The 18,377-nt window shown below is 38.2% G+C and overlaps 1 protein-coding gene across 3 annotated transcripts; it reads right to left on the bottom strand.

Annotated features, from left to right (window-relative positions):
• Positions 1 to 4,938: 4,938 nt before the first annotated feature.
• SMNDC1 (survival motor neuron domain containing 1) lies at positions 4,939 to 17,598 on the bottom strand. Of its 3 annotated transcripts, XM_035028804.1 has the most exons (7): positions 17,395 to 17,598; positions 16,041 to 16,160; positions 13,157 to 13,344; positions 10,817 to 10,959; positions 9,622 to 9,783; positions 7,002 to 7,155; positions 4,939 to 6,515 (listed from the first exon to the last, which is right to left on the bottom strand). In XM_035028804.1, the coding sequence occupies exons 3-7, from the start codon at positions 13,157 to 13,159 to the stop codon at positions 6,378 to 6,380; spliced, it is 600 nt and encodes a 199-aa protein (XP_034884695.1). In that variant the 5' UTR covers positions 13,160 to 13,344; positions 16,041 to 16,160; positions 17,395 to 17,598; the 3' UTR covers positions 4,939 to 6,377. The 3 variants fall into 3 exon arrangements, with proteins under 3 accessions (XP_034884695.1, XP_034884687.1, XP_034884702.1); XM_035028796.1 differs by lacking the exon at positions 13,157 to 13,344; XM_035028811.1 differs by lacking the exons at positions 16,041 to 16,160; positions 17,395 to 17,598 and having other exon boundaries at positions 13,157 to 13,733.
• Between the last annotated feature and the right edge of the window lie 779 nt (positions 17,599 to 18,377).

The raw sequence follows: 18,377 nt of genomic DNA on the forward strand, positions 1-18,377 counted from the left end.
TACCCGAGTGCTTTTTGTACCACCCTTCTCTATGAAGGAAAAAATAAGAATGAGCATCCACACCTTGAGAAGCAACTATGTCCTAAATGTTTGAGTTGATACACGACTTCAGTAGTCTAGAATTAATGGCAATTTGAGTCATTGCCATTTCCTGTTCTATAAACAGGTGCCTTCTTGACCGATAACTCCACGTAACCTAACTGCAGATGGTTTAACATACCCGATGATCTTAACTGCTTCAGGTAGGACACAAAGCCATTTATTATCTGTTAATAACTTTTTAGCGTATCCGTTTGGCTACATAACGATCCATTTAAATTTAAAATAAGTCTGGAAGTTCCTGTTTAGTCCCCACCCACTAACCTGAGTTAAGGTACCCTTTATGTAAGATGCCTGAGTAATGTATTAATAGATAGAGGTAAATCTTCAGTGCATATTTATTACCAAAGAAGATTCTGATGGAGTCAGACTGTAGTTCCTGATTAGAATAGGTATGAGAACTCTGGTAGAAATGCTTTTTCTAATCCCCGTGGCAATGACAGCTTTTAGCCTTATGAAGGGATTTTAAAAGGCAGTGTTAGGCAAAATTTCCTAACGTAAGGACACATTGCCTCCTGGGTCATTTCTCACAAGAAAATTGTTTAACCTCTTGGGGAAGGTTCTTCGTTTTCTTCCACGTGAAGAAGCAGTAGCTGCCTTTTTTCCCTTTATTATCCTCCCACCTCAAAAATTCTATACTCCCTACCAACAATAGCATAATGTGGGAAGAACAGGGTTTTTTGGGTCGCATTTAAATCCTAGTTCTAGTATTTGCTAAGGACTCTGGGCAAGTTAATTTCTTCATGGAGCCTGTTTCCTCCTGAAAAGTTGTTACAAATACTACCTCTATCTTGAAAGGTTTTAAGGATTAAAACTGATAATATGTAAATCCCCACACATACTCAGTCTAGGAGTTTGTAGCACCAAAGTAAGATGTTTGTACTTCTCCTTTCTCTGATGAATGCCACCTTCTAATTTCTTCATCCTTAATCTTGAATTTTAGTTATTCTGACTCTGGGTCTTGCAGAAAAAGACTATTTCTAATAAATAAAATGGTTCATTTTCACAGAATTCCATGACAGGTTATACTTTGTAAGAAGTCAATTTTGATGTCCTATAGATTTTTTTAAATAAAGACTTTATAAGATTGATGTATCAGCGGTTTTAGTGATTACCTGGTCTTTCTAAAAAAAAGACTAACCTGAGCTTGAATCTGTTAAACACTAGTAGTAACCACTGCATAATGCCCTAGTTAATATTTAGTGCTGGCCTTGCCAAGAAAAAAAATCTTGGCCCGTGTACTAGATCTAATAGGAAACTGGTTTTCTTGTGGAATACATCTGATTCTTCCAAATATTAAGTGTGGCTCAAAATACATGTACTGGCTGACAACCTCACTTCTTGGTTCTGTTTTACCTTTCTATACTGTCATAAATTATTAGGGGAAATGGCTTAGATGAAGCTCTTTTAAAGTACTGCCAACTACTTATAATTTCGAAATTTTTTTCCATTTCCTCAAGCTCTTAGTTCTTTGTTATGGAGGAATGCTTGAAGTCTTTATTGGTAGGGCAGTAACTGGGCTATTTATCTCAGATTTTCACATCAGGGCAAAAAAACAGCACTGTAGAGACATAAAAGCCATAAGATAGCTCTAAAATGCGTATTAAAAATACAAATTTAAGAAGCTAGTTGCTCCTAAACTAGCAGCTTTATCACACTCTGGAAGCTATGTCAACTAAACCTGACCGTGCTTTTGGAGGGACAAACCTGGTAAAAGAACCAAAGGGATACTTACTCCTTCCTGCATACTTCTGAGCAATGAACAATTGGACAATTACCATCTATTAAAAACTACCCTAGCTGCAGGTCTCAGGCTTCAACTCTAGTTTTCCCAGGATATAGAGTCAAGTGTCTTCCAAGGCTGAAGTGCATTTCTGACCTTCTCTGGGCAGAAATGCACTGCATCTTGCTCAAGTGAGTACAGGGCTTGAAAGGGGAAAACACAAAAACACATCCGTTTTCACCAAGAAAGGCAAAATCATGAGCCAGCAAAATAATAAACATGACTTTGGGCCTCTAGTTGAGAAAGTAGCTCTTCAAACAAAAAACCTTTTCTCTTAATGCATGTAACTGTGGCTCCTTTAGCTGTGATCTTAAAGTAACCGGGAAAACAAATTACAATTTTAATAATTTCAGTAACTTAAATCTGTACTGGTTTCATAAAAGTGAATTGGTGAAGTGCCTGGTGTAGTAAGTAAAATGTCCGTTTTTATTTCCTGGGAACTGAAAGATGACTCTATCCAAAATTTGGTATTTTTAGCTAGTCCAGCTGTCAACTACCACAAACCCAATAGTATTCTCAGATCTGCTTTACCCCACTCAAGGCCACAGAAGAACCACCTTTATATATACTTAAGCTGAAAGGCAAAAAAGGCAATCAAAGAACCTCACAGAACTCTTAACACCTTCATCTTAAATTTTACTTTCTGTTGGCTGGGCCAAGACAAATTCTCAGAATGCCAATATTAGTCTCTGCACATTTTAAGGTATTTAAAAACATATCTATACATAAAAAATCATAGTATAAGGGGATTCAATTACTTGTGTTGTTTGTTTAAACTGTGGTATTACCTGTTCTATTGCCTGCTATGTTCTTCCTCTCCACTGTAGTAAAAATTCAGTTTAACTTGCAGCTCTAAAACCCTAGATATAAAGAATGTTTACATTTACTGTTGAACAGGTAAATTACCATTTATACTAACCGGTTGCTTCATAGTATAATACAAATAATACAATTCAGCAGATATATTTTTTTTTAAAGATTTTATTTATTTATTTATTGGAGAGCGAGCGAGAGAGAAACAGCATGAGAGAGGAGAGGGTCAGAGGGAGAGGCAGTCTCCCCGCTGAGCTGGGAGCCCGATGCGGGACTCGATCCCAGGACCCTGGGATCATGACCTGAGCTGAAGGCAGTCGCTTAACCAACTGAGCCACCCAGGCGCCCCTGATGCCTAATCTTAATAATTGGGCTAAGGAAATTGCCCATTAGTAATTTTTCCTTCATTTCAAAAATCAAAGTGTTTTTTTTTTTAAAGATTTTTATTTATTTATTTGAGAGAATGAGAGACAGCACGAGAGGGAAGAGGGTCAGAGGGAGAAGCAGACCCCCTGCTGAGCAGGGAGCCCGATGTGGGACTCGATCCCGGGACTCCAGGATCATGACCTGAGCCGAAGGCAGTCGCTTAACCAACTGAGCCACCCAGACGCCCCAAAGTGTTTTTACATTTAATGTAAAACATGGTTCTAGGCCAGGGATGCACATCAGAATCACCTGTGGTGTTTGTCAGAAACAGACATACTTTGGCCTAAATAGGTCTGGAATAGGACCCAGATCCAGAAATCCCGCTTTTAATTTTAAGCAAGCATTAGGGTAACTTTATTATAACTTGTACTCCCTTCCCATCAGAGGCATGCCCTAAAATATTCTAATATAAAAATTTTAACTTCTACTGGCATGTACTTAATATATAACTTTGGTAATTCGACAGCAGTTCAGTAATACATTTATAATTAGAGGCTTCAGATTATAAGCAATGGGCATTGTTAATGTGAATTGTCATTGTTAAGGTTAGGGAAAAAAGTCACCATTACCACTTGGCACAGTAAATAGCAAACACTTCTACAGTGTTTACCATGTCAGGTATTGTAAGCAATTTACACATATTAACTCACCACTCATCCTTACAACCTAACGAAACTGGAATCTTCATTCTACAGCTGAGAAAGCTAAGACAAGTTACACACAAGGTAAAAATGAGGGGCCAGGATTCTAAAGCAGTCTGGCTCCTGAGTCCTCAGCTCTTCCAGGATGGCCTTTCTGCATGTTAATTAAAAAAGCATTTATTGTCTGTGATACTAAAATGTAATTATTTGGGGGGTATCACGACTGTTCTTCCCTTGAAATGATCAGTAACAAAATGTCAAATTTTGAGAAGATCCATGCAACCACAGCTACTTGGGGGCTGTACATGACTCACATCATGAACTCATTCTGAGTTTCAGAGCTTCAAGACTCCCTTCTTGGCGGGGAAACTACATTAAATTTTATAACAGAGTGTTATATATATAACAAAGTCATATTTGGTTTTAGAGTATTGAACTTAGCCACCTTCACTTGTAAAATATCACTGGTTATCATGCTTCTCATGAAAGCATCACACTAGGAGATAGGTGCTCCATCACCCCCGGGGATCCTTTTAGTTTAGTCCAGACACATGGTCATTATCTTGACACTAGGACTTTTCAAAGTGCCACATCTAGGTCTTTTGACACAGGGACTCCTGATCTCATATTTTTTAATGTTTTATATAGTATGGTCACCTTTATTCCTTTTCTCTCTCCTGCAAAGCCCCTCCAGTAAAATTAATGTGCAGAAAGGAAGCCCTTGGGTCAAAGGAGATACAAGTTTCAACATTAAGAGTCTTGCCTATACAAGTAACAGCTAAATTACTACTCCAACAAACATACCAAGGTCATCTCACCAAAACCCATTCTGTGTGGTCACACCATTGTACCAAATTTCTTTCCAAGTGCTTTTGAATTTAAAGGGTTCCCTTGCAACCCTTCAAAGATACCATTATTAATTCTTAAGAGATTTATTACACTGGTAACAAGAACAGTATATTTTTTAGGAGTTCTTCAGGCTAAGTAGTCTTATTCTGCTGTAATTTGTGCCTTGTATTTAAAAAAGACTTCACCTTTCATTCTGTCCTACATGTTCTACCCTGTGGCCATAAATTATAGGAAGGAAAACTGATCCTCCTGGGTTGGGAGAGGTGAAGGGGCAAGATAAAGAATTCTAGTTCTCGTCACTGTCCTAAGTTTCAATTTGCCAAAATATTTAAGTCATTAAAATTTTTATTGTCTCCTTTTACCAAAAATGTACAAACACGTCTATACACAGCACAAGCCCTTAAGATAAAAATAGTTTGTCCTTTAGGATCCAATTTCTTATGTCTAATGGAAGAAGTACATAAGAATTTATTGAAACCTTTATCACATACTCAATATTCTCTTCTGTGGAAATGATGAATGCAAGCAAGAAGACTGAAGCTTAATCACTATCAGTGCTGCCAGCTAGGACTTCACCACCCTTCTGGTAACACACCCTGGAGATTTTAAAAACACTTTATTTAATAAAAGTTAAACATACAAAAACTGAAATTAACACATACCCTAAAAATCACCATCTTCCATTAATAGGAAGACACTTTACTATGCATATATTTGGCTTAAACTCAACTCAGGATAACTGTGATGTTCACTTATACCAACAAATGCTGACAACTTGATCTAGTTAACAAAAATTACAAACTCAGCTACATGAACATAATATACAGGGAAATTATGGTCAGATTAATGCACAAGAAATACAATAAATTTTTAATGATGAAACATTCAGTACTCTTGTTCATTAATTTAGCCTTGGGGATTTTTTTTGTTTTTTTACAAAAATAGTATCTACACTGTATACAGGGCTATACATCAGCTTTTTGTTTTCTTATATAAACATTACACATCCAAAAATGGTACCACTACCATAAGGGAAAAATCAACACAGGAAAAGAGCAAATGTTAAAAAAAAAAAAAAAAAAAAAAAAAAAAAAAGAACAACACAACAACAGGAAAAAACCCTTAGAAAAAGAAGCTGGTCCTAAACATGGTTCTTATACACAATTAAAACTCAATGAAAAAATTTTAAGAGCTGGATCAATTTTAGAGATAGCCTAAAAGGCTTAAGAACAAATTATTGAAGGAAAACCCTCAAAACAAAGTTTGTCATTTTACATTAATCAAATTAACCTATTTTTAGGCTTAATTAACAACAGCTATGGGTTTAAGTTGAAGAAAAAAAAAAAGATCTCTTTAGCAGGTTGGTATTTTGCCTTGATGTTCCAGTGAATTGCTACAATACGTGGCAAGTTCAAAGCATCTGAAAATTCCAAGTTAGGACTTTACAAAAAGTACACACCATCCATTAAGTAAGGGCCTGATATTAGGAAGATCAACAATTCATCTAGTGCTGTATTTATGCAGCATCTATCTAGAAAAGTTGCTTTATTCAACAAACTGAGGAAATCTGTGGTAGTAGTAACAAAAAGTTAAATGAATAGCAGTTATCAAATGCAATTTCTTCAAGTTTCATTCTATTGAAGTCAAACAAGGACGACAATGGTATCTTCCTTACTCATCTAACAAATAATTTACCTTTAGAAAAATATAAGGATAAAAAGGTAAATGTAAAGCCCTGCAGAGATGAAATACAACAGTTTTTCTGATTATTGAGGCATCAAATGCCTGACATTGTATTTAGAGGTATCTTGATACTGTGTCATAGGTTTATCAGCAATTCCACAAGTTCCTACTCCAACTTTTCCAGTTACACTCTCAGGTGAAGCAAAAATACTCCTTTTTACCTAGTGGAAATGAAAGAGAAACCATTCTGATTAGTTTTATGGGGAAAACATTTCCAAAATACACATAAGTGCAGTACACATCAAGGGAACTGGAGCTCTCTTTTAAATAAAATCTACCAGTGGATGCCCAGCATATAAAACATGTTAACAAAGCAGGTAGGGTTCATCACACTCCCTCTAAGTGGTATGTAAGGTACCAAATGGTTTTTCAAATTTTAGTTTACAGAAGGGTAAACAATCTAGATCTTTTGTAATTTATGATATAAACTCTCTCATTCATAGTGTTTCTATTGCAGAGAGACAGTGGCTAATGGAGATATTTTACAATAAGCCAAACGGAAGATTAAAGAGGATTCTGAATTCAAGATCCAGTTATGTATTTTTTTAAACCTATGTACCTATGTACCTCCCTTTTGCATTTTAAGGTTATTTTAATGACAATTACACTTTTCAAATTTACGAAGTACAATGAAAGGATTTACTAACCTGGCCTTTTTTGTTTTTAGAATAGGCTCTGTTGTTGAACTGTTGCCATTTAACCTTCTGGTCCTCTCTTTCCTGCTCAAGTTCTTTTATTCTCTGGGCTTTTTTCAAAGCTTTCTTCTTTTTATATTCACGCTGTTGGGCAATCATTTCTTTTCTGTGTGGATATAACAGCTAAATGTCAACTCTTAAGATTTAATAGATGATTTCCTTAGAGATATTTAGCAGTACAAAAAAAACAAAAAAACACAAAAATATCTGTAATAAACTTACACATTACATGAATAGAAGCACTAACACCAACAATGCCAATCACCCAGTACTAAGAAATGTTATTTGAAATACACAGCATCCCTGGAAGCTTTCAAACCATATCTGTAATCTGTTACCTATTCAAATCAAATACATTTTTTTTAAGATTTTATTTTACAGAGAGCAAGCGAGTGTGTGCAAGTGGAAGGGGGGAGCACAGGGAGAAGCAAACTCTGTGCTAAGTGCACAGAGTCTGATGTGGGGCTTGATCCCAGGACCCTAGGATCATGACCTGAGCCGAAATCAAGACTCAGTTGCTCAACTGACTGAGCCACCCAGGCACTCCTCAAATCAAGTATTTAAACTATGACTTTTTGATGTTTACATTGCTTTTGCCAGGTGCATTTTAGAAATGAGTTTTAACATTAATAGCTATCTAAACCTTTATCCATTTCTTTCTTTTTTTTAAGATTTTATTTATTTATTTGAGACAGAATGAGAGACAGAGAGCATGAGAGGGAGGAAGGTCAGAGGGAGAAGCAGACTCCCTGTCGAGCAGGGAGCCCGATGCGGGACTCGATCCCGGGACTCCAGGATCATGACCTGAGCCGAAGGCAGTCGCTTAACCAACTGAGCCACCCAGGCGCCCCCCTTTATCCATTTCTAAACGGACAGTTAGCAAGGTTAATGTGCTGCATTTAGAAAAGAGATGCAATGCAGACAAAACTATTTCACCTAGACAGGAAGAGCACAGCAGCATACAAGGAGATCACAGCTTAAAATTCTTAAAAACAAAAGTTGGAGTCTTTCAAAAAACACTCCACTATATAGGATCAGAGCCTAAAGCTTTCTCAATAATTTCTGCTCAGTTAACATACTGACTTTCTCACCAAAAGGATGAAGAAAGAGGTCTTTAAAAAAGAGGCAATACAATCTAGATGCCTCTGTATCACATAATCACCACTATGAAGTTAAGTGTAGCTTTTTTACACTGATGTCAAAGACTAAAAAAAAAAAAAAGAGAGATGTTACATTGTTCTACAATCTGATTTTCTCATTGGGATACTCACGTGATGTAATTTTTCCAAATTCAAATATATTTATGTAGCAACTTAAGTTTTAAAAACTCGTGACAAATCCGAAAAAGAGAAAATTGTGGCAAATATGTGTAAGTTAAACCAAAATATTGTTAATTCTACCTCTTAAATACCATTCAAACCATACACTTCTCCTACCGCTGCTCCCTGGGTTCAGGCCACATTATCTCACACCTGGATCACATCAGTAGCTGCCTTCCCTCTGCTGTTAGTGATTATTTGGAAGTTCAACTGTGATCACATATCTCCTCTATGTGAAATCCACCAGTGGTGGTCAAGCTCTGTGATCTGGCCTTGACCTCTCTAACCTCCTCTCTTATCAAACCACCCACCTTTAAAAGTCCCAAATTTTTACCACAGGAATTTGTTTCTGTTACCTCTATGTTCCAACCTTGTTTTCTTTTTTAGAAGTTTTTAAAAACATTTACTGAACTCTTACTACATGTCAAGAACTGTGCTACACGCTTATAAATGCTAACATTTAATCCTTACAACCCTACAATGTAGATACGATCAACCGTGTTTTACAAATAAGGAAAGAAGTTAAGCAGTTTGCCCAAGGTCATACCTTGAAGTTCACTCATTATCTGGCTAATTCCTTTTCAAATCTCAGTTAAAAAAAATTTTTTTTAAAGATTTATTTGAGAGAGAGAGAGGGAGAGTGCACGCACACACAAACAGGGGAAACAGCAGAGGGAGAAGGAGAAGCAGGCTTCCCACTGAGCAGGGAGCCCGATTCGGGGCTCGATCCCAGGACCCTGAGGATCATGACCTGAGCGGAAGGCAGTCGCTTAACTGACTGAGCCACCCAGGCGCCCCCACATCTCAGTTCAGATGTCATTTTCTCAAAGACATTTGCCCTGATGACTAAAGCGAAGTTTAGGTATCTTTTCTTTGTTCCTTAAAGTAGCCATTATGTTCCCTTCAAAATTTCTATACTTAACTATTAAAGTTCTTCTTTAATTTTGTGTTTTGTTCTCTAGACTATAAACTCAATCAGGACAAGGCCCAAGCTGGTTGTCTTCACTGTGGTGGAAACCCAACACCTGGCTTAGTGAGAGGTACATAGTATCCTAATAAATATACTCAATACCTAAGTGGGCCTAGGCATACACATACAGACAAGGTTGACCCTACATTGCTAATCTTCAAAATAATGGTAGAGAGTATTATAACCTTTTTACCTTAATCTAGCCCGCATGGATGCTGTGGACTACCTCAACTACCAAAATGGGGAAGATTACACTTAAACTACTAAAGTCAAAATCACTTACTTTGACATGGGTTTGTTGCCACTGTCCTCCTTTGCCTTCCTTCCTTCTTCTACAGGCTTGAGGTTCAAGAGTGGGGTCACTTCAGCATTGCCGTAGCCAGCAAAGGTGATTGCAGCAGTGCCATTTTCTTCATCTATCTCCTCGATCTCCGCTTCGTAACACCTGTAAAGATATCATGACTGTAAGCAGGTGAGTAAAGGTTTAGTACTCCGCCTATAAGACTTACACTGCAGTGCTTCAACTATTACATGTGTCTCAAATGGAACTTCTGTCATCAGTTGGCTCTTTAGTAAAGGTAATACAAAAGAGCGGTTGGAGTTAGCCATCTACTATCAAAAAAGGGGTCCTAATCAAAATATTGTCAGGAAAGTCTCTTATATGTCTATTACATGTGCTTTAGTCAGTATCTGAGAAAAGGTTTTTTTGGGTTTCTTAAAATATTTTATTTATTTGACAGAGACACACACAGCGAGAGAGGGAACACAAGCAGGGGGAATGAGAGAGGGAGAAGCAGGCTTCCTGCCGAGCGGGGAGCCCGATGCAGGGCTCGATCCCAGGATCCTGGGATCATGACCTGAGGCGAAGGCAGACGCTTAACGACTGAGCCACCCAGGTGCCCCAAAAAGGTATTTTTTATAGGAATAATTTCAGTGTATGTGTTTTACCCAAGTCTAAAATAGCCAACCAATTCACTCAATTTTCAATTTGAGGAAAAAATTTAAGATTATTTAAGCTATCCATTCATTTTCCTCAGCTTTGATTTTTCTCTCTTCTAGGATCCAAGCCCTTCAACTGCCCCAAAATGTAATCTAAAGCTAAAAACTGGGGCATCTGGGTGGCTCAGTCGGTTAAGTGTCTGCCTTCGGCTCAGGTCATGATCCCAGGGTCCTGGGATCGAGCCCCACATCGGGCTCCCTGCTCGGCAGGAAGCCTGCTTCTCCCTCTCCCACTCCCCCTGCTTGTGTTCCCTCTCTCGCTGTGTCTCTCTCTGTCAAATAAATAAATAAAATCTTAAAAAAAAAAAAAAGCTAAAAACCGAACTGCATTAGTGGTAACCTCCCAATAATTAAATTGGCTCTACAAATCATATTGGCTACATAGAAAGATTAAAATAGGGTAGTTCAAACTGAATAAAAACTTCTTACCATTGTATTTTATTATTTCATGTTATAGTTAGAGTTTTTTCTACACTTACTGTCCATCTTCACTCCAGATTGCCATACACTTGTCTCCTACTTTCCATGAATGAGTGGGCTGAGTAGAAGCAAAACTGTCTGAACTTGCAAGAGTTTCTGAAGGCTGAGTTGACAGAAGGTCTTTGGTTAGTTCTATAACTTCCTAAAAAGAAAAAACAAAAACCATAACATTACTTTTGTAATTCGTTTATCACCTACTTTCAACAGGTTTTCAGGTTTTGATGATGATAGCTCTCACACCATATACCATTTATTAATAAGTACACTACACATACTTATTTGTAGTTCATAACAATACTATGATGTAGGTACTGTGATTATCCTCACAAAGAAACTAAGATACGGTATTTTATACAGTGGTGGAACTGGGATTTAAACCCGGACAGTTGCCTTTCAATTTATTAACCTCAAATACTAACAAAAAAGGGTAGACTTGAGCTTATACCATGCATGATTTCTTTTTTCAACTAAGCTCTACACCCAATGTGGGGCCTGAACTCCCGGCTCTGAAATCAGGACTCACCTGCTCTACTGACTGAGCCAGCAAGGTGCCCTTACCATGCATTATTTCTAAGTGCCTATTTTAGCTACAAAGATCTAATATGAGAAATAGTCAATTATGAAGGACTAAACTAGGTTCAAGATCACTTTTATCTCACATCTTGTCACATATATTTCATGCACCTGGACTGTTTTACAGGGCATTACTTGGCAGAAGTATGAACTCTCTAGCCAACATGTTCTTCTCCACCCCTGTCAAAAAAAACAAACCAAAACAAAACCCAAACCTCTTGAGAAGCAGCCTTATTAGTAATAAAAATGTTCCTGTTCATACATACTTCTACTAAAATACTATAGGCCCATATAAAAAGCCAGTAGTCTTCCTATTCATTTATTATAAAACTTACCCCATCCAGGTAAGCAAATTACCAAGTTAGATTTAAAATATTCTAAAAAGCAGGGACGCCTGGGTGGCTCAGTAGGTTAAACATCTGCCTTCGGCTCGGGTCAGGATTCCAGGGTCCTGGGATCGAGTCCCACATCGGGCTCCCTGCTCCGCGGGGAGCCTGCTTCTCCCTCTCCCTCTGCCTGCCGCTCCCCACTGCTTGTGTTCTCTATCTCTTTGTGTGACAAATAAATAAATAAAATCTTAAAAAATAATAATAAATAAAATATTCTAAAAAGCACAGTAGCACAGCTTCATTTAAAAGGAAAAAATAAAATAAATATAACACACAGGCAGGCAGTTATCTTCCTGTGTGGCAAGTATTTTTTCTCTATCATGTTGATACTTACTGGCTTCATTCAAGGGTATTTGGTAGGGATGGTTAAAAAACTTAATAGTACGAACGAACTGATAGATTGTGCTACCGATCTGCTATATTTTTACTCTGATGAAGACCTATGTAATGCATCACCTTATCTGATTTATTTTAAAAACTTGCATACCTGCCCCCACTGTTGCATATAAAATACCTTAAAACATCACACTGTGTTTTGGGAGAAAACTTAGCAAAGTTAAACTTTATACTGAGTTTCTTATGGCTCCTGTTGAAGTTTTAAAATAGTTTTGGTTCAGTAGCCAAGAAATTATATATTACCTTTCCCCTAAAGATTCTAGATCTTCACGGCTATTTCTGAAAAACTAATATTTGAGCCTTCAAAAAAAAAAAAAGAAATATTAAGCCATTGGGAGAAAGGCCAGTTTTGTGAATTAAAAAACTAGACTAACTCAGATTTGAGTTAAAAATTCAGTAGAGTAGTATCTTTAATGAGATTTTATTAGGTGCCAAAGAGCCATTTAAATACCTTTTAATTAGACAATCCTTTGCAAATAAAGCAAAGAACTTCCACATAAATAGATCATGTACTATTACAAAGAAGGAGAGAATTATCCAGTCTTGTTTTTAATCAACCACTATTAGGGCCAAGAATATAATCCAGTAAGCCTGACTCAAGAGCCAATATAATCCCTATCATTAAATAATTTCATTTAACTAAAGCACAAACATGATTTCTCTATTTGTAGGTCTCAGATTTAGAACTCTACCTCTCTTAGCATAGAGCATCTTACCATTTTATTTTCATAAAGAAATACATTTTTAACAAAGGGTCCTGAAAAGCTGTGCATGTTACAATTTTCAGAGCCCAGCACTGAAGTGACACTTTAAAAAAAATCAAAAGCATTTATCCCTAGTTGTCCGTTCATTTTGCCATGTTTCACATACCCCTCCCAACAAACTATGAAGACCCTTCTCAATGTTTTCTTTACATGTGCATACGGACCAAAGTATTAGAGAAACTATTTTATGTATGAGGGGGTTCTTAAAGGTACATACCATTAATTACTTTTCCTCCCCCAAGTCTGAGTTCTGAAACTGCTCCTTCATCGACAGATGGGCAGCAGTTACAGTAATCGGCAATTCCAGGAAGCATCAGATGTTGTGATCTACATATCAGCAGGTCAAAGGGTGCACTCAAGCACTCTGCTTACTGAAGGAAGGCGTTTCGGGGATGCAGAGAGCCACTGTAATATATGAGACAAGTGACTTGACCCCTGCCTCCTTTAGAACCAGTTTATTCAGCAAAACAGCCTAATAAATTGACTATTTTTGTGATTATCACAGACTGCCTGGGGAGCTAGTTGGGTAGCTAGCCTAGATCTTACTATACCCACTTTTTTAAGTGAAAAGAGGCAATTAGGACTTCAGTAGATTAATATGCTGCCTGCTGAGTAACTTTATGTGAAAGACAGTACATAAAAAAGATAAACATGGAAGCCTTACTGGCAAAATGAAGTCACTGAAAAAAAATGCAGAAAAGCATTTTGTCATAAATGAAAGGGCAAACAAATTCATAACCAGGGTAAATACATTCCACTAAAGGAACACAAAACAAAGGAGGCCACAAACTCAGTCATTAGTCTGAACAAATTTTCAGCAAATATAAAAGGCAGAATTAAATATCAAAGGCATGAGGTATATATCCCAGAAACAGAGAAGAGATAAAAAGGAAAAATATTTTTTAAAAATCCATGATAAAACAAGATATAACTGTAATCAATGGAGACAACAATTACTAGGTGGAAGCAGACACCCAAACACTTTTCAAAACTTTATCTAATCTTCAATGATGTCTTCTATCTTTGAGTAATTTTCAGTTCAAAATAGACCTGTATCTAGCAAACCGAAATGAAAAATGTGTTTTCATGACAAAGAGGAAAAGAAACCGTGATCAAGATTGGTCAGGAAAGACATTCTGCATTACTACTATCTGAAGTTTTAGAACTTAAGCTTCTAAATCTGTGCTATCCAATATAGTAGTCACAAGTGGCTACTTAAAAAAAATTAAAAATTCAGTTCTTAGCTACCCTAGCCATATTTCAAATATTCAGTAGTCCCTAGTAGCTACAGTACGACACAGGAAATATAAAACACTTTCATCATGACACAAAGTTCTACTGGACAATGCTGTTCTAAATGGTTATAGAAAAGAGGATACTTACAGATAAATGACCCCCAGGTCATTATTAACTGAACACTAAGTAAGCCATTTATGTGCTTATTATAATACCTACCACAACAGTCTCTCTCCCTACAATACTTCCACTATAGATCATGTCATAGTAAGGCAATTCTGCCTAGACCCTTGACAGTTTATTCTAGAAATATTAAAAAAAAAAAACACCTCACAATAATGTTGAGTTTCAACCTTCACTCCCAACTTCCCCTCTACCAGTTCCACACATAAGCTTCTTCCAACTGCCCAGGAAGCAATATACATAATACCAACAATGTTTTATTTTCTTCAAAGAAAAAAAAGGACCGCTTTTAAGCTGGTAAAAGAAGATGCATGCCAGAATCTCTCTTTGAGGTAAACAGAAAGTTGGCCTGGGGGTGGGAGAAATTGCTCCCCAAACAAATTTTTAGTATTGACTAGCACTCTCAAATTCACGGGCCTGACTTTTACATACTGAAGAGGGGTCCCATATTCTGTGTTTTTAAAAATTACATACTATTGCAACTTCAGGCAAGTTTATCCTAATTCCACAATTTGAACCTGAAAATATTCAACTAATTTTAATTATGCCCAGATAAACTCTTTCAAAGTCCTTGTATCTGGACCCCATTTCAAATAAGTTTCATTTATTTACAGTTCTAATATCCCTAAAATATTAATTTTAATGGGCAAGAGGATGATAAAGGGAGGAAAAGGATTTAGACAGGATAAAGATGATTCTAGTTTTATACTAAATCGGTAAAGAAAGACCATCAAATCAAAACACCTTTTAAAACTTTCAAAAAAACCAGGCTCAAAATTTTAAGCTCTCAAATTTACTAAAATGAAGTGATATATATGTGTGTATATATATACAGTATTTTTATTAATCCACCTCATGTTCTGAGAAACAACAGATATTTACTATAATGGTTTTATGCTTGTCTTGAAACCCCAGTGCAGGTTTTAAAAAGGCAAGTTTCATACCTACTGAACTTTCCCATGACAAAACAAATTAAGATCTCCTTTCCACATCCACTCAATTTAACTTCAACAAGTGTCAAGAACTACAATGTAAAATCTAGCCTTAAATTCAAACATTATGTAACACTTATGCAGAGAACAAGTATCCCTTTACATATCTTTATAATGTGTTTTTCAATACCAGGTGTTTACCTGCTAGCTTTGAAACACACACACACTCATTTTCAAAGAATCTTGTGACATTAAAAAGAATCTTATCAGGTTGTATTTTTCTCATTGTTTTCATCACTTATAAAATGCTTCCACATTTGTTTTTTTTTTTAAATACCAGCATAGTTAACTTTTTAAATTCCATGTATTTTTCTCCTTTTGGTTACCTCTCAAACTAAATTTCCTTTGCCAGATCTTTAAAAATAAAAGCACTTTGCACTGTAAAGTTGTATGTACCTATTCTCTAGGTTTGACAGAGACTTCTAAATTCAACTCTTATTTTTAAAAATTATATGGAGACAAGATTTACATAAGAACAATGCTTTACTCATTTTGATGTATACAACTGAGGAAGCAACCCTACCTCTGTGAGCCATGTACATGTGCATATACACATGTTCACACAAGGGAGGATAGTGGAAGAAACACTCCCCTCCAAATGGTGCTTTGGATCCTAAGCAATAAATCATTTGAAAACCAAAGAAATACTTTTTCTAAGCAATGTAACTATTAGTGTCCTCTTATACTTACTTGTAAATCTTTCTTTAATTTTAGCAAATCTTCATTTTCTCCATTTCCAGACAATGCAGCTTCAACTTGCTGGAGTTGAGCTTTGTAGCTTGCCAGCTGCTTTGCTAGATCCTCTGACATCTGGGGAAAATAAAAAAGGTAAGACCATGAAAACTGAACCAAAAACACCATAAAAAATAATTTCCCTGTCTGCCTGACTTAATCCTTACCAGTTTTGCTCCCAACTCCTTAATATAATTCATTGCTGCAGCTTAATTTAATACCATTACCTTTACTCTTAGTTCTGAGAAAAGCTGTGCGTCAAATACAAGCTTCAAGGGAATGGATTCCGCAGATTATAAACTTGTTTTGTTTCTGTGTGGAATTTATCGGACAAGAGCTAAGACAAAAGGAAAAAGGATAATTTCTAATTTTCTTTAAACTCCTGTAACAGGGAAGAGACTGTATTTGGCTCAATTAACAGGGTTGTTACATCTTCGCCAGCGGGGGGTGGGGGGGGCACTAATCTGTTGGAAGAGTCGAGAATTAAGGAAAAAACTACTTTTAAGCACTAAAGAATACTTCCAAAACAAAATATAAATGGCTTTTGGATTAACTACATAAATAATACTCTCTACGTGAGCTATTAATCAGTAAGCGTGTTCAGAACCTCTTCTCCAGAGCAAAAATGTTTCACCCGGCCGCTTAAATATCGCCGATGCAGCGTCTTCATTAAAGAAAACGGCACAAACCCTATCCCATTTAGGCATTGTAAGGAGCGTGCCTTTCTCCCGATCTGGCTCATTCTCCTCCGGAAAATAAGATACAAGAATCCTTTCTCGACTTATAAAGCAAACACGCGGGGTTTCCGGGGACCCTTCTCTGTCTTACAATTCCCGTCCAACCACCGCCTGGAACTGGAAAGGGCTCCAAAGCTAGAGCAAGCCAGGCACCCAACACCTCAAAGCCCGCCACAACTGGTCGATTATTTCAGACCTCGAAATTCAAACACAAGCTCCAGGGAAACGGAAAACACAAACGGCGAGGACCCCAGCAGTGCCGGAGCCTCACACCCCCAAACGCGCTCCGCAGGGGACTCTCGCTGAGGGCTTCCTCAAGAGGCCTCGCCATCCCGACCCCACCCGACCGGTTTCCTGGGTTAGCCCCGGTCGTCGCCACCGCACGGAGGTCCCAGCCCCGTCCGGGGCCGCTCAGGGCCCAGCTCTGGGTGGCAGAGGAGGCCGGGCCCCTAAGACTCTTGCCGGCGCCCAGGCCTCTCCAACGCGGCCCGCTCCTCGGCCTCAGGCCTCCGCTTCCACCAGGGAGAGGCCGAGGCCCGGCGAGGCCCTGCTCTCTCCCTCGCCGGCTTCGTTACCTTGTGTGGGGCTGGGGGCAGGGCGGCAGGAAGGGGTCGGGGCAAACGAGCCCAGTGGTGGCGGCGGCGATAGTGGCAGCAGCGGCAGCAGCAGAAATCTCCGCGGCAACAACAAGGCGACTCCGTCCGAAACGCGAGAACTTAGTCGGCAATGTGGGGGAGGGGAAGAAAGCCGGGCAGTGGAAGGAGGAAAAGACAGAAGCGGTTCAAGTCTCGCGAGAGATTAAAAGCCTCGCGAGACGCCGCCCTACCCACGTGATTCCCAGCTTTCTCTGGGCCGCCCAGCCTTGCGTTAGGGACGCGGAGTGGGCGGAGCTTCATAGAAAGGAAATGGCGTAGCTAGGTTGCGCCAGACGCCGGATGTAGGTTTGTCTTATCCCAGTTTCTGCTGCGCGTGCCGGGTGTTTGACTTCTTTAGGACTGTGTGGTGTTGGACCTGTCCTGAAGTTCCCCAGGGAGTAATCGCGTGTGCCTTCTTAGACGAGCGGCGCTGGGAGGTGGGAGGAACGGAGTTTAATGCGGCGTGCATCATAGTGGTTCGTTCGCAAAATGTGGTCCGCGCAACCCCTGCGTCACCATCGCCTGGTGATTTATTACGAGTGCCAAATTCTCAGCACCCACTCCAGACCTTCTGAATCCGAAACTCGAGGTGGCTCAGCAACCTGTTTTAAAGCGCTCCAGGTGATAACCAATATCGGTTCAAGTTTTAGAGCCATCGCTTTATATAATAAAAGCCTTGGTAGCAATAAAAAGCTAATTGTGGCAGAACCTGTTGAAGAGAAGGTTGATTTATTTAAAACATTTTGTTAGAACCTGCTTGGTTTTAATAAAGTAAATTATATAGGTTAATCTCGCCTGAAAGGGAACAGTCTCCAAGTTTTGAATGATAAGCAGAGTGATGTGAATACTTCCATTTACGTTTAGAAAGAAATGTATGTTTTTAATAATATATACTGTATATATACATAAACCTATCGAGAGAT

The sequence above is a fragment of the Mirounga leonina genome, unplaced genomic scaffold (assembly GCF_011800145.1).
Source record: "Mirounga leonina isolate KUSES-001 unplaced genomic scaffold, KU_Mleo_1.0 Mir_114, whole genome shotgun sequence".
Classification (NCBI taxonomy): domain Eukaryota; kingdom Metazoa; phylum Chordata; class Mammalia; order Carnivora; family Phocidae; genus Mirounga; species Mirounga leonina.

Bases quoted from the DNA above. Each gene is read 5' to 3' on its own strand.
- SMNDC1 (XM_035028796.1), bottom strand. From the start codon at position 16,160: ATGTCAGAGGATCTAGCAAAGCAGCTGGCAAGCTACAAAGCTCAACTC. The intron at 10,960-16,040 runs GTAAGTATAAGA...TTTTCTTTTTAG, and splicing joins AATTAAAGAAAGATTTACAA to GAAGTTATAGAACTAACCAA. The intron at 6,516-7,001 runs GTTAGTAAATCC...CATTTCCACTAG, and splicing joins CTAAAAACAAAAAAGGCCAG to GTAAAAAGGAGTATTTTTGC.